Raw genomic sequence first — 13,996 nt, forward strand, 5'->3', positions numbered from 1 at the left:
ATTTGTGCCATTCTGGAACAGTGACTGGCAGGAGGGTTACTCACATTTGTCTCTTGCTGTCTCACAGGCCACCTACATCTACATGAAGGCCGCTTACCTCAGCATGTTTGGGAAGGAGGACTATAAGCCCTTTGGGGATGATGAAGTGGAGCTATTTAGGTAGGTCCTGCCATCCCACTGTGGACAGACCAACCAGGCTTCTCTCACAGCTGATGAGGGTAGCAGAAAGGGGCCTGGTGAGGTGGCCATCTCCTCCAGCTCTGGGCTTCCTGTCCAGAGAGTGTTCACAGCTTGTCATCTCCTGTCACCCACTATGACGCTGCTGGTCAGAACCCTTTGAATGCCCAGGTTTCCTTTCATAAGTGGTTCTGTAGACTTTGTCTACCACTCAGCCTCTTCTATCTGGTCAATAAAACAGAGGTGGACACTGAGACCTACAGAGGAGCAGGTCCTCCTTCAGCTGAGTTAGCCTGATGCACTCCAGAAGCACAGTAGAGAGCCCACCCCACAAATGAGGACCAAACCAACAAGGTTAAATCTAGCCTGTGCCTTTTTTTCCCCCTGTGGTACAAAGGATTGGATTTGAGAGTGCTCTACTACTGAGCTACATCCCCAGCCCTCTTTGTTTTTGAGAACAGGATCTCACTAAGTTGTGCAGGCTGGCCTCAAACCTGCAATCCTCCTACCTCAGGAATCCTAAGTGGCTGGGATTACAGGTGTGTCACCATGCCTAGCTCAGCCTGTGCCATTTCTTAGCAGTGTCACCTTGGACAGTCTCAGCATCATAAATCTTCCAGGGTTATTGTGTGACAACTAGATAATATATTTAAAGTGCCTGGCATAGGACCTGGAACCTAGTGAGCAGTCTGCCAAGTGGTGCTCTTTTCATTCTTATCTGTACCACCTGTTTGCCTCCGTAGGCAAAAAGGTTGTTAAGGGAAAGCTCCTTTAGCTGTGGCAAGCTAAAGATGGGAGTCTAGAGTCTTCCTAGGGTCATGATGAGGTTGGCTGAACCCAATTTGCAGACTTGGAAGTGGGTGTAATATGAACTTCCTGGACTACTACTGTCACATACAGCATGTATCACTTATGGAGTGCCTGCTACTATAGCAAACTCCATATCCCTGTCCCATAGAACTCTTCCAGAAGGCCTGAGAAGGGTAGGTATCATTAATACTATAGAGATGAGAAAACTGAGGCTCAGAGAGGTTCCTTCCAGCATGCAAGGCATTTCGGGTGGCCTCATTCCTATGTCCAGGCTGTTTCTGAAGCCTAAATGTCTCAGGCCTGAGGTCCCACCTGGAGGGTGGGAGAGCTGGTGGGTGAAGATCCAGATATGGAGGTGTGCTTAGCTGCATACTGCATATTATTCTGTCCCTGGAAACACCTGAGGCTAAAGCTCGAGAGATTGGAATTAAGGCTTTGAGCAGTTTGGTCTAGGTAGGTCCTACCCTTTTTCTGGGTGTTGGTCTTCCCTGTGAAACTAGAATTAGATTTCCATTGGGTCCTCCCAGGAAATGGAGCCTGGGAGTAGAGGAGCAATAAGCCTAGTAGCATTTGGGTATATTCTTACCTTCACTAGCCACAAACCCCTTGTCTAGCCAAAGGAAGTAGCCAGGTGGTGAGAATAGGGCCTATGAAATAAGACTATAGCCAGAGGCTGTTTCAACCTGGAAGGCTCTTAGAGTCACTCTTTTCATACAGATGGGAAAACAGGTCCAGAGAGAGGGACCAAGTAGAGGCTGGGTAGCCTGGGGACCCTCAGTGCTTTCTTGCTTTTTCTCATTTCTTCCCCACCCTCCTTGTCTCTTTCTCAGAGCTGTGCCAGGCCTCAAGCTCAAGATTGCTGGGAAATCTCTACCCACAGAGAAGTTTGCCATCCGGAAGTCCAGGCGCTACCTCTCCCCAAACCCTATCTCATTGCCAATCCCTGCTCTGGTGGGTAGGAAGGTCTGGCTTGATCCTGCCCTTGGGTTTGGTATTGTGAGGATTAGATGAGAGCCACTGCCTGTGGGAAGTACATGAAGAAACTTTCATGTCTCTGAGCCTGGAGAGGGTTTCATAGTTCACCTGGGATTGAGGGTAGGAACAAAGATGAACTGACCTGGCCCTGAACCTGAGAAAAGTGCTGGTCTTGGGGCATGGGGAGGAGATACCTCAGGGCAGAAAGAGCAGTTCTTAGGCCATAGCCTGGTCCCTAGGCAGAGGCATCAACCTGACTGTCCTCTGTTCCCAGACTATTCCAGTTCTGTCACATGATGATAATAATTGTTGCTCATGCTGGTGTCCCCTTCATTAAACTAATCTTTTTTGAGGGCTGGAGTCTCAGCCCATGGCATATTTAACTGTGAACAAAAACTGTGTGGCTGGGGTATTAAGGCCTAAAAGATGAACTTAACTTGTCCAGTTTGCTCAGCTAGTAAATTGGAGTCAGAATTTGAATTCAGCAGCATGGCTTCAGAACCTGTATTCTGAGCCACTGTTATAAAGCTAATTCAATGCCTGATTTGAGCTGGCATCAGATAAACTTCCCCTTAGCTAAAAATCATATTGTTATTTAGCTAGTAAGGCAGGTAGAAAAGTAGGAACCCTGATTTAGAGACCCAAAGCCAGCTCCACTACTCACTAATGCATACCTTAGGTAGCATTCTTCTTCAATATAAACCTGATAATATGTGTCTTGTCTATTTCCACAGACAATTAAACACTTTGTAACTTGAAAAGCTCAATATTTATAAAGAATTTTATTTAGAGCCTGAATATTTCTAAATGTTAAAAAATTTTACAATTAAAAATATATAGTAAAGCTGTTATTATCAAATGGAGGAAAGGATTATTGTAGGAAGGGCAGAAGATGCAACTTTACTGAAAAGTTAGGGAAGAATTTTCCCAAAATGTAATCTGCAAAACACTATTTATGCAGAAAATAGTTTCAGTGATTAAATACATTGGGAAAGTGAGCCTAAACAAAGTTGATATGTTGTAGACTTTCTTGGAGATTTTTTATGCTGATCTAAATGATAGGTTTCCGAGAAGAAGCCTAAAGATATGTATGATTTTTCCCCCTTATTTGGGCACAAAACCCCCCTCTTTTTTAATGGGATATTGGCTAACTTGGGACAATAGAACAATTTGAGAAATACTGGTCTAAATTCAAATTCCCTTCCTAGAATATAATAACTGCAACAGTATCTTTCTAGAACTTTATACAAATTACATTCCAATACTTGGTTTGATCGTTTAGGAAATGCTAATCTAAGCTAACAGTTACTTGAATGCAAATTTAATATCCTGAGCTTCCTGGAAGTCAAGACAAAACAACAACAAACAACAACAAAATGGAATCAGGATATATTTTATAGTCTTCATGATAGTAATGCAATTCTAAAGGAAATGGAATGTGAGTTGCCATTATTGAGCTCATTGGGGAGGACAGGAGAAAACAAGACAGTATTAAATTTTATTATCCCAAAATACTTAAATGAATTATGGCTCCTCCAATATAAGGAGTCCCTGCTGGCTGGAAAAGAGGATTTCTTGTAGGCTGGGACATGGCCTGGTCTTTAGAAATGCCAGGTTTGGACAGAGGTTGGAAGAAGACATAACAGTACCCAGGGAAGCCACAGAAAAGTAGATGAAACATATTGGTAGTTATGAGCAGAATAGTGAGGATATTGAATCCTCTGCCCCACTGCCAGTGATAGGGCCTATTGCATGTTAGGCAAGCGCTCTACCACTGAGCTGTTGTACCCCCTTCCCCAACATTGGGCCATCTTAAATTCCTGACTGGGGTTAAGGTGAGATCTCAATAATATATGATGAAGTTCCCTCCATACCACTCTCAAGCCCACAACTTTACAGGCTGGGCTGAAACCTGGTTGAGAAATTAGAAGGGATTGTGAGATCCTCTGATCTGAGCTTTCATTTTATAGATGGAAAAACTAAGTCCCCATTTAGGGCAGAAATGTAGGACTGACTTGTCCTATCCCCTGCCCTCAGGAAATGATGTACATCTGGAATGGCTATGCTGTGATTGGGAAGCAGCCGGAACTCACAGATGGGATGCTTGAGATTATTACCAATGCTGAAGAGATGCTGGCAAAGGGCCCAGGTGACTACACTCAGGCTCTTGAACCTGCCAGGCTAGGGAAGGTCTTTACAGTTGAAGATTCCCTCAGCCAAAAATGCTTTTCCTCGCTTCTCTATTCTGGTAACTGTCCTTTTTTCTTTCTAGACTGACCTTAAATGTCAGCTCCTCCAAGCAGCTATCCTTTGTCCCCTTGTCAAGGCCTCCTCTCTAGGCTTCCACAGCCCCTGGGCTTCCTTCTGTCATGCCTGATTCTCTGTATTGTCAGTCTCAGTATCTTTTTTTCCTACTCAGATGTGAACTCCCCTCCCCCTAGGACAGGGACTGTGATTCACTCTTATCCTGGGCCCTACAGAATAGGAGCTCCCCAAGTAATGAAGCAGAAATGACTAAGCCTATATCTTCTTCCCTTACACCCCTGTTCTCAGAGAATGAGTACTCAGCAGATGATCAGTGCTTGGTGAAACTGTTGAAAGGCCTGTGTCTGAAATACCTAGGCCGTATCGAGGAGGCTGAGGAGAATTTCAGGAGCATCTCTGCCAAGTAAGTACCTCTGGCTGCTCCTGCTGGGCCTAAGCCTCCTGGGAAGAATTTCGGGGGGCTCCTCCATCCTCATGTAGCTGATAGCAGCCAACCCCATTCACCCATGTGTACTACTATCTACTGTGCTGGGTACAGAGAATTCAGACCTAGACCTCCAGGCTCACCAAATCATACAGCCATGTTTCCAGTGAACAGTGCCCTGGTAAAGTTTGTAATTCAGCAGCATGGGAAGCAACATATTAGAGATGGATATCTATGGCAACCCAGCCTAGGGCTATGCTGGAGGGAAGCAGAGGATGCCTGGAGGAGGGATCTAAACCTAACTGGAAATGCTAGAAAAGGCTTTCCAGTGCTGATTATTTAAACTGGGAAGTTTATCAGGCAGAGAAAGTAAGGGAGAAAGTAGTAGATACAGCCTGTGCAAATGCCTGGACACAGGATAAACACCTGAGATTGGGGTAACAGTGGTGAGATCCTTTGCTGCATAAGTGAAGCTATAGAGAGAAAAAGGTTATAACATGAAATAAAGAAGGCTGCATGTTCTTTTGCATAAGGCTAAACTATCCTGCAGAGGAGAGCCAGGAAGGATACTAGACAAGGCAGATTTGTGTTTTAAAAGTATGACTCAGGGGCAGCATAGAACATGGGTCAGAGCCAGGAGACTTCCCAGTTTAATAAACTATTCAGCCTGGAGTATGCAGTTGGTATTGAGGCAGGGGATAGGCTAAGTATAGACAGGACACATAGATTGTCAGGAGCCTTAGGGTATAGAACTAGAAGGCTCCCCTGTGGACTCCAACCTTTCTAAGGTTAGGTAGTGGCAACTTTCCCAAATTGGAATGCAGGTCAGGAAATCCTCATATGAAGTTCTTGGGAAACTACAGAGGAGGACCTGAAGGATACCTCAAGGGCAAAAATTTGTAAGCCATGCCTTCTGTTCTGCAGTGAAAAGAAGATTAAATATGACCATTATTTGATCCCAAATGCCCTATTGGAACTGGCCCTGCTGTTTATGGAGCAAGGCAGAAATGAAGAGGCCATCAAACTCCTGGAGTCAGCCAAGTAAGGCTTGGGTAACCTCCATCTGTCCTTTGCTCACTCTGAGCTCAGAAGCTGGGCAGGGGGAAAGGAGCCCTCAGGAAGCGGTGAGAGAGGTTTCTTGGGGAGGACACACAGTCCAGAGGCCAATCATGTATCCCTGGGTACTCAGCTCTGCACTATCATAGGAAAACTACTTCCTCAACTTAATTGGAATCCCAGAGGAAATGGGCTACCAAGGACTGGCGTGAGGACCCAGGTCTCCTGCCTTCTAGTCCAGGGATATATCTCCTGAAACCACCCCTTCATGTTTAGGGACCCAACAGGACCAAGAACTGTTCCAAAGGGCATGATACCAGGGTGAGGAGGCACACACCCTCTGGGTATACCTTCCCTTGGCTAGGACTCCACACTCATATGGATCAGTCAGGGATTTGAGTCTCTAAAACGTAACAGGGGAAAAGCTCAAATAGAAAAAAGAAAAGAGACCTCCCAGAGCAGCTTCTTGTATCTAATTTTCTGCTCACTTCCAGGCAAAACTACAAGAATTATTCCATGGAGTCAAGGACGCATTTTCGAATCCAGGCAGCCACACTCCAAGCCAAGTCTTCCCTAGAGAATGGCACCAGATCCATAGTCTCATCAGTGTCCTTGTAGCTTTGTGTAGCATTCCTGGGCTGCAAGATGAACAGAGACAGCTGGACAGAACTCCTGGAAACATTTCAAAAGATTCCCTCCCTCTGCCCTGCCCTGCCTTTGGGGTCCACCGGTGCTCCAGTGGGATGGCACAGCAAGAGTAACCATGCAGAAGCAAAGCTGGCATTTTCACTAGTGTGGCCACATGCCTTTGCCAAGGGCAGAGCAGGTGGAGCCCTCTGCCTGCCCTATCACACATACGGGTACTTGTTTTTCACTGTGATGTTTAAAGAGAATGTATGAAGAGTTTACATTTTCCTTAGAAATACAATGATGGGATTATAGTTGGCTTTAAAAACAAAACCAACCACCTATAAACCTTTGTTTTCACCCACACTGATGTGGCAGTAAATCTCTTTATTATAAGATGCCAAATGCCAAACTTCTTTTTAAGCCTCAGCAAAGACCTTCCTTTCAGAGGACCTAAAGAATATCCAGAGGGTCTGTGACTCTGAATTTGAGGTTCCTGGAGGTAGGGCACAAATGTCACACAGACACCTACTCTCATACTTCATATCCCGCCCCCCTTATTAACTGTCCAACTTAAAAATCAAGCAGGTATTTTTTAGGGAGATGAAGTTTGAGCCCATCTGTAGAAAAATAAATTTCCACCAGTAGGGAACAGGGATGCCAAGGCCCAGCAGAGGCACCTTGTAACCTTTGTGCGCCAAAACCAGGAACTTTGTGGGAAGTGAGGGAGGTGGTTTTCAGAAACCAGTCTGCATCCTTGCTATATGCCAAACTAAAACCACTGGGAATAATGAAACGAAAATATGTACTTCACTCCAAGGTATGTTTATTTACAGACAGCATTTTTCTTAGAAATAGAATGATTATTCTTGGCCTGCTGTATTATGTTTTAGATTTTTCAGTGAAGAGATATTTAAGTAATAAAATTTATACACTTGAAGAGGTCATGCAACATCTATTTCAATAAAATATGTGTTGCTTGAATTCTTGGGCAGAGCAGAAAGTCTTGATTAGAAGCGACATGGCTCATGTCAACATTTTTTTGAATAAGTTACCAACATTATAAAAATGAGAAGATTTTGCAAATGAATCTGGTTTCTAGCCTCAACATTGAGCCTCAATTCCCACAAGAGGACAATCAGCTGGAGTTAAGTAGAGACTACTTTAAACACCACTTCTATCTTTCTGGCCCCTAACAGCATTTGAATTTGTAAGCTCTGGGACTGTTAAGTGAGAACTCAAGTTCGGTTACCAACAATTTTACTGTTCATATTCTAATATCAGTACATTTCAACATAACTATTTAGTTAACAGTAAAAATATTCATCTGTAAAGAAGTGACTCCCCAGATGCATGAATGCAATTTCTATAAGAATCACAGCCATCTTTTTCAAATTTTCCAGAATTGCTGTTTAGCAAACACCTGAGCATCTGCCAGGGGTTGGGTTAATACTAATATACAATCAACCAGCCTCCTATGAGCAATGCTGAAAGGAATAACTGGTTTTAGCTAAAACACATTCTTACCAGAAAAAAAAAAAAGACAACTCTTCATCCAATAACATCTTTTGCACTCTCAAAAGTGCTGTCAGAGTGTAAACACTGTGAAAAAATATTCTGTCCAAGAGAGCCAGTCCTTTGCAAGCTCGCTCTTCTCCAAAGCCTGGATGCTGGGAGACCAACCTGTTTTTAGGCTGTTGGACAAGACAAAGTGAGAGGGGTGATTGCTTGATGAGGGTGACGGTTTCCCTACATATTAGAACGCTGTCCTGATACATTATTTGCAAAATGCAGTTTAAAACAAAATAGGGGGACTGGGATTGTGGCTCAGTGGTAGCTGCCAAACATGTGAGGCACTGGGTTCAATTCTCCGCACCTATATAAATGAATAAAATAAAGATCCCCAAAGAATTTTAAAAATAAATAGGGCTTGAGATTGTAGCTCCGTGAAAGAGCACTGGCCCGGCATGTGTGAAACCTTGGGTTTGATCCCCAGCACCACAAACACACACAAAAAATCTCTCCTTGAATTAAGAAGGAAATTATAAAACAAAAACAACTTTATTTCAACATTCCTTTCAGCTGTTTTTTGCTTTAAATTTTTATGGGAGGATTGTTTCCTTTGCCAATATTTGTTACTACTGATTTCCTGTTGGGCTTCATTAATTGGCCTGTGTCACTTTTACCTGTTACTCTGGTTGCAAGCTGACTGATAATCAGTGGGGTTTTACCTCCTCTGTAGCTTCTGAGATAGTCTCCCCAAAAACATCCATGTGAAACAGAGTGAAAACACTGAGTCTAACAACATATCCAGGGGTCTCTGAAGGTGAAAATCCTGTCATGAGCTTCTTGATATCTCCTTAGAGTCATTTTGGTCATTAAATCTCAATACTGCTGATCTTTCTAGCACATCTGCCCTGCAGAGGCTGCTGATTAGTTTTGGCTTGGAAATTAGAAGATCTGAATTCTAGTCTTAACTTTGCTATTGACAAGGTGACCTTGGAAAAGCCACAGACTCTCAAAAATGGCAATTTATATTAGAGTAAGGCTCTGATTCCAACTCAGGGCAAGTCTGTTTCTTAGTTTTCATCTGCAAATAGAGGGAATAGATATACCTCCCTATTTTTCTGCTTGTCTTCACAAGCAGTTCAACCATAAACAAAGACTCCCTTAAACAGGAGTAGGATGAGGGAGGTGGAGCTCCACAATAGCCAGGATTCCAGAGAACAAGTAATCTTCATTTAGAAAAGGTCTAAATCCTGTGCCACACAGATGAACTCAGTTTTCAGGGAAGTAGCAACTGTGTAACAGGATCTGAACAGGCCCTTGAAAACACAAAGTTTACCTTGGCATCTCAACTGGTCACAAAGGCCCTCCTGCACCCTGGCAGGGTGGCTTGGCAGTGTGATGGTCTCTATCAGCTCTCCCACATGTTGGCAGGTTTCCCTATTTCCTTATCTACTGAGTCAAATGGGAGTGTTTCCAAGACAGTTATCGTCATTCACAGCAAAAGCCACAACCTGACATCAAAGCCGGTTTTTAAAAGGCCAACATCAACCCAAGACTTGGCTGTGGTCCAGGAGGGAGATTCCAGCCTGAGTAGAACTAGAAGGTTTTCAGAAAGCAACAGCCTGTGGATTATTAGACCATTTAAGAAAGAAACTAAATTCACTTTTCCCTAGAATTATTCCCAAGTAAATTTAAGAAGATAGAAAGCCAACAATCTTAGCTTGTTGCTTTCAAGTATACCAGTTGTGTAAGTATTTTATGTAACTACCCTATCAAGCAGGGACTATTGTTGCCATTTTATAGAATGAGAAAACCGAGACACAACTAAGATCATGTAGCAGAGAAGATTCAAATTCAGGTAGCTGAACTCAAGAGCCCATACTTTGCTAAATTACTGGTCAAGTTGTAAAATTCACTTCACAGCTGGTCTCCCCAATATACATTGAATCTTGGGCTTATGCCAAAGATGGAGGAGGTATTGGCTAATAACCACTGGAAATCCTTGGTTGGAACATATGGAATATGTTTGTGTCACTTGGTTCCCCTAGGCTATTTGGCATTTTGAGGTAGGAATGTGAATAATCAGAACAAAAACAAAAGGAAGAAACAAAAAAGTAATTGTACTCATAAAATCACTGAGGGATGTTAGAGAAAAGGGCATGATCTAATTCCCACTTGGATAGGTAGAGTTCAGTCAATAATTCCAGAGATGGGAAACGAAGCCTGCAAAGATCTGAGGCTTAAGAGGGGAGCAAACTATATTGTAGAAGAGGACTGCTATCAGACTAGAAGTTGGAATGTCAAGACAGTGGGAGATGTACAAAGCTAATCAGTAACTTTTAAACACTTATGAGTGCTTGGCTAGTCAAAACCATCACATCTGTGGGCCAAGTGATTCATGGGCCATATATTTATTTTCCTTCTTTTCAGTGCTGAGAATTTAAACCAGGGCCTCATTCATGCTAGGCAAATTCTCTACATACTGAGCAACACCCTAGCCCTATGAACCAGAATTCTGCCACTCCTGGGCTAGAGCTGATTTACTGCAGTTATCTCTGGAAAAGGTGGTAAGCAGACCCACACAATGAGAAAGGTTGGCTTACTAAAAATACTCAATCTTTAGACTATGGAGCAGTGGATAAAAGCCGACTGTATTTAAACTTATTTGAACTTCTTTACCCCATGGAGAATCAGTTTATTTTTATATAAAATAGGGCTTTAATGTCAACTGCTTCATAGGTTGCAGAAGATACAGTTCATGTAAATAAATCTAGCATAATAAGGCTCCTGATAAGCATTTAAGTATACTGGTCTACACATGCTATGGTGGGTCTGACCTGTGGGGTGACCAAATTAGGGGCTATAGTGCTGCCATTAAGGTTTTTCCATCTCTTGGCTTTGCTTCTGTATTAGGCTTATTCTCTTGATTTCTTTGAATGGCAATTTTCCTAAATCCTGCATAAAAAATGAATTAGCGTGGCCTGGGATGGTAGGTCCCACTACATTAGAAATGCTCTGATTGCTTAGGACCTCTCTTTTCCCCATTTTCTTTCCCCCAGTTTAATAAAAACCATGTGACAACATACCATCCTGCTTTAAAAAAAATTTTTTTTTAGTTGTAGATGGACAATACCTTTATTTTATTTATTTTTATGTGGCGCTGAGACTTGAACCCAGTGCCTTATATGTGCGAGGCAAGCACTCTGACACTGAGCCACAATCCCAACCCACTATCTTGCTTTTGTGGAGCTTACTCTGATAGGGAAGACATATAGGTACATAAAGAATTAAGCCATGGAGTAAATAATGGAATATATTTGGCTCCAAGGGCTAAGAAGCCAGCAATCTGAACAATGTTGAGGAGCAACAGAGCAGAAACTATACTGCAAAAAGATGAAACAGGTAAGAGCATGGCATTTTTAGAAGACACTAAAAGATGATCCATGAAACTAGATGGTAGAATCCTATGAAATAAAAGAGATGCAGAAAGCCAACTCATCCCAGTTAAGGAGTTAACTTAAAACAGGAAACTATTAAAATTTTAAACTGAGGAATGACATCTTATAATCTATTAAAGTTATTTTACTTCCCATGTGCTTTTATAAGGTTAAACATGGATGTAAACCTTTAGAAGCAATTATTTCTGACTTTTCTAAATTGTTAATAAAAATACCTTATCTTCCCTTCACCTGTTACTGGAATTAGGAGGGGAAAAAAGGAAATGCTTTCAACAGGCTAAGTGATCATCACTTACATGAGTTGCTATTTCATATTCTTAGCTCTCCCAGGAAATCAGAAGCCCAGTTGATCAAAAGCCACAGCCATGAACATCATTTCTTATTTCAACAGCATATTCAAAGTCATTAATTCAAGGTTTAAGAGAGAGTAGGACTGGCAATAACAGCCCGTCTGAAAATGACTTGCTAGAATAGCACCTATCTCACAACCAGAAAGACCTATGAATTATTTTCCTCCGTGTCATTACAGATAATCAGTATGACAAAGGTCATAAGGACCAAATGCTGCATTGTAATACTGTAGTTTATAATCTGTTTACTGAGTTTAGCCACACTCATGGATAGAAGATCATTATTTGGCACTGCTTCAAAACTGAAGGATTAGCTCTACTTCTGGAATCAGCAGAATGTAGCCTGCTCCTGCACTCTTGTACAGATAGTACTAAAAACCAACCTAGATAAAACCTAGATAAAAACCAACCAGCATAGACTAGGGTTCCCAGTTCATATAATGCTTCTGAGTCCTAACTGACTACATCAACTACTATATGGTAGGCTTTTTATTGATTTATTTTGGCATGGCCAACCAAATCTTCTCACAGGAATCCATTACTATGCCCAGATTTTTAGGGTAAGTCCTTAGTTAATGCAAATTTAACTTACTTTCCTCAATGCCAGGAAATCTGGAGCCTACAAGCATGGTTTTAAAAGGGTTCAAAGCATACAGTGCTGCTACTCTACTGATCACATTAGGCATTTCAGATGCATAAAATATGCTCTCCCTCATTCATACTAAGAAAAACAAAACCTTCTGTGGAAAGTACCCCAAAATAGCAACCTCCCAATAAAAAATAGTAAAATTTCTCAAGAGACAAATTTAATGAAAAATTCCCTCCCAATTCTGCATTTCCTAACTGAAGTATTGTAACATGTTGTTTTTTGCATTTAAAAGGATAAGGTTATTGTTTTTTCCTGGTTAGGCTTTTCATACCACTTCAAAATGACTTGGCAGAGGCAGCCAAGACACAAGGGGCAGAAACTTCACCCTATATTCCCAGACCTTTTTAAAATTCTCAGACAGGGTCTAAGTTGCTGTGGCTGGCCTTAAACTTGCCATCTATGTGCCTCAGCCTCCTATATCACTGGGATTAAGGTATGCACCACCATACCTGGCTCAAATCCCACATCTAAATAAATTCCTCTATTGGGCTTTAGAAACTTTAATGCTATAGTGTTTTAATGCTATACTGTTTCAAAGTATGATTAAATGATATTAAATGCCAAGCAATAAAAATACTTCCTAAAGGTATATATATATACCTAAAGATTTCAAAGTGATCAAATTTAAAATTTATACATGACCCCCCCTTTTTTGGGGGGGAATATCTTGGGAAATATTCTCAGTAATCAACTCTAACTGTAGCCCTTCACAGCTGTATTATAACTTTATTTAACAACTCAGTAAAAGCCAAAATTGATGGATTTTAACATGGTATGTGGAAAACAAAGTCAAAGAATACAAAGTGCCCCCAAAATCATTCTGTTCAATACCAGTGCCTTCAATATTACCAAACTTCTGTGAAAGAAGCCTTATAATAAAGAAAGACTAAAATCAACATGGAAACAGATTTAAAAAAAAAGTTCATTTAGCAATTCTGACAATCTAGAAAAGAAGGTCTGACTATAATTCTGGATAACATAGACATCATGTTTTAAGTAGAAAACATAAGAACAAAAAGTAATTATCACTGAAAATATTGCACAACTTCAGCTGTTTCCTCCAAATTTACTTTATATAATCAGATGGATATAAATTAATGAACAAAAATTTAAGCAAGATACATTAACAATTTAACAGAATCCGATAATCTAATTTCTTCCAATTTTTCTCAAATTCATTTGAGTGTTTCCATCATGGTGCTCATAAGGAAATCAAACAACATATGGCTACTACAGTTGAATGTCAAATTAACTATTTATGACATACTAAATTCTTCTATAATACAATTATGAAGAATCTTTAAGGAACTTATGTTTTGTATGTAGAAAAGTGTTAGAGTCAAACATTCAACAACAAAAATAAGAAACATTTCTGATTCCTCTGTTAGGTGTAGACTGCTTCTCCTTTTGCTAATGAATGTTTTTTAGCTGTAATATCACTGAGCTGAACAAATAAATCACCTTGAGTACATAAGGAAAAATAAACACATGCTAAATGGATAAACATTACTACTATATCTTTACTAGACCATCTCTACCTCTAACACTTCAGAAGCTTAGAGATTTAGAGTATTCTTACATTAACTGCAAGAAAAATTAAAGGAGAAATTCCTTTTTTGAGATCACAACTATGAAGTCATGTGGTTATAAAATTCTGCATTTGTGTGCAAAACATGAATCACATTTACCTTTATTC

The 13,996-nt window shown here is 41.1% G+C and overlaps 1 protein-coding gene across 8 annotated transcripts in view; it reads left to right on the top strand.

Annotated features, from left to right (window-relative positions):
* Positions 1–7,881, top strand: part of TTC39A (tetratricopeptide repeat domain 39A) — a 39,360-nt gene extending 31,479 nt beyond the window's left edge. For all 8 annotated transcript variants that reach the window (XM_081306433.1, XM_081306439.1, XM_081306432.1 and 5 more), the window contains 6 exons: positions 68–159; positions 1,818–1,938; positions 4,000–4,111; positions 4,516–4,630; positions 5,576–5,692; positions 6,202–7,881. In XM_081306433.1, the coding sequence (XP_081162559.1) occupies positions 68–159; positions 1,818–1,938; positions 4,000–4,111; positions 4,516–4,630; positions 5,576–5,692; positions 6,202–6,325 (681 nt within the window). In that variant the 3' untranslated portion in view covers positions 6,326–7,881. The remainder of the gene's footprint in view (positions 1–67; positions 160–1,817; positions 1,939–3,999; positions 4,112–4,515; positions 4,631–5,575; positions 5,693–6,201) is intronic.
* Positions 7,882–13,996: the final 6,115 nt, after the last annotated feature.

This window comes from Spermophilus citellus, assembly GCF_964194105.1.
Source record: "Spermophilus citellus genome assembly, chromosome: 9".
Taxonomy (NCBI): domain Eukaryota; kingdom Metazoa; phylum Chordata; class Mammalia; order Rodentia; family Sciuridae; genus Spermophilus; species Spermophilus citellus.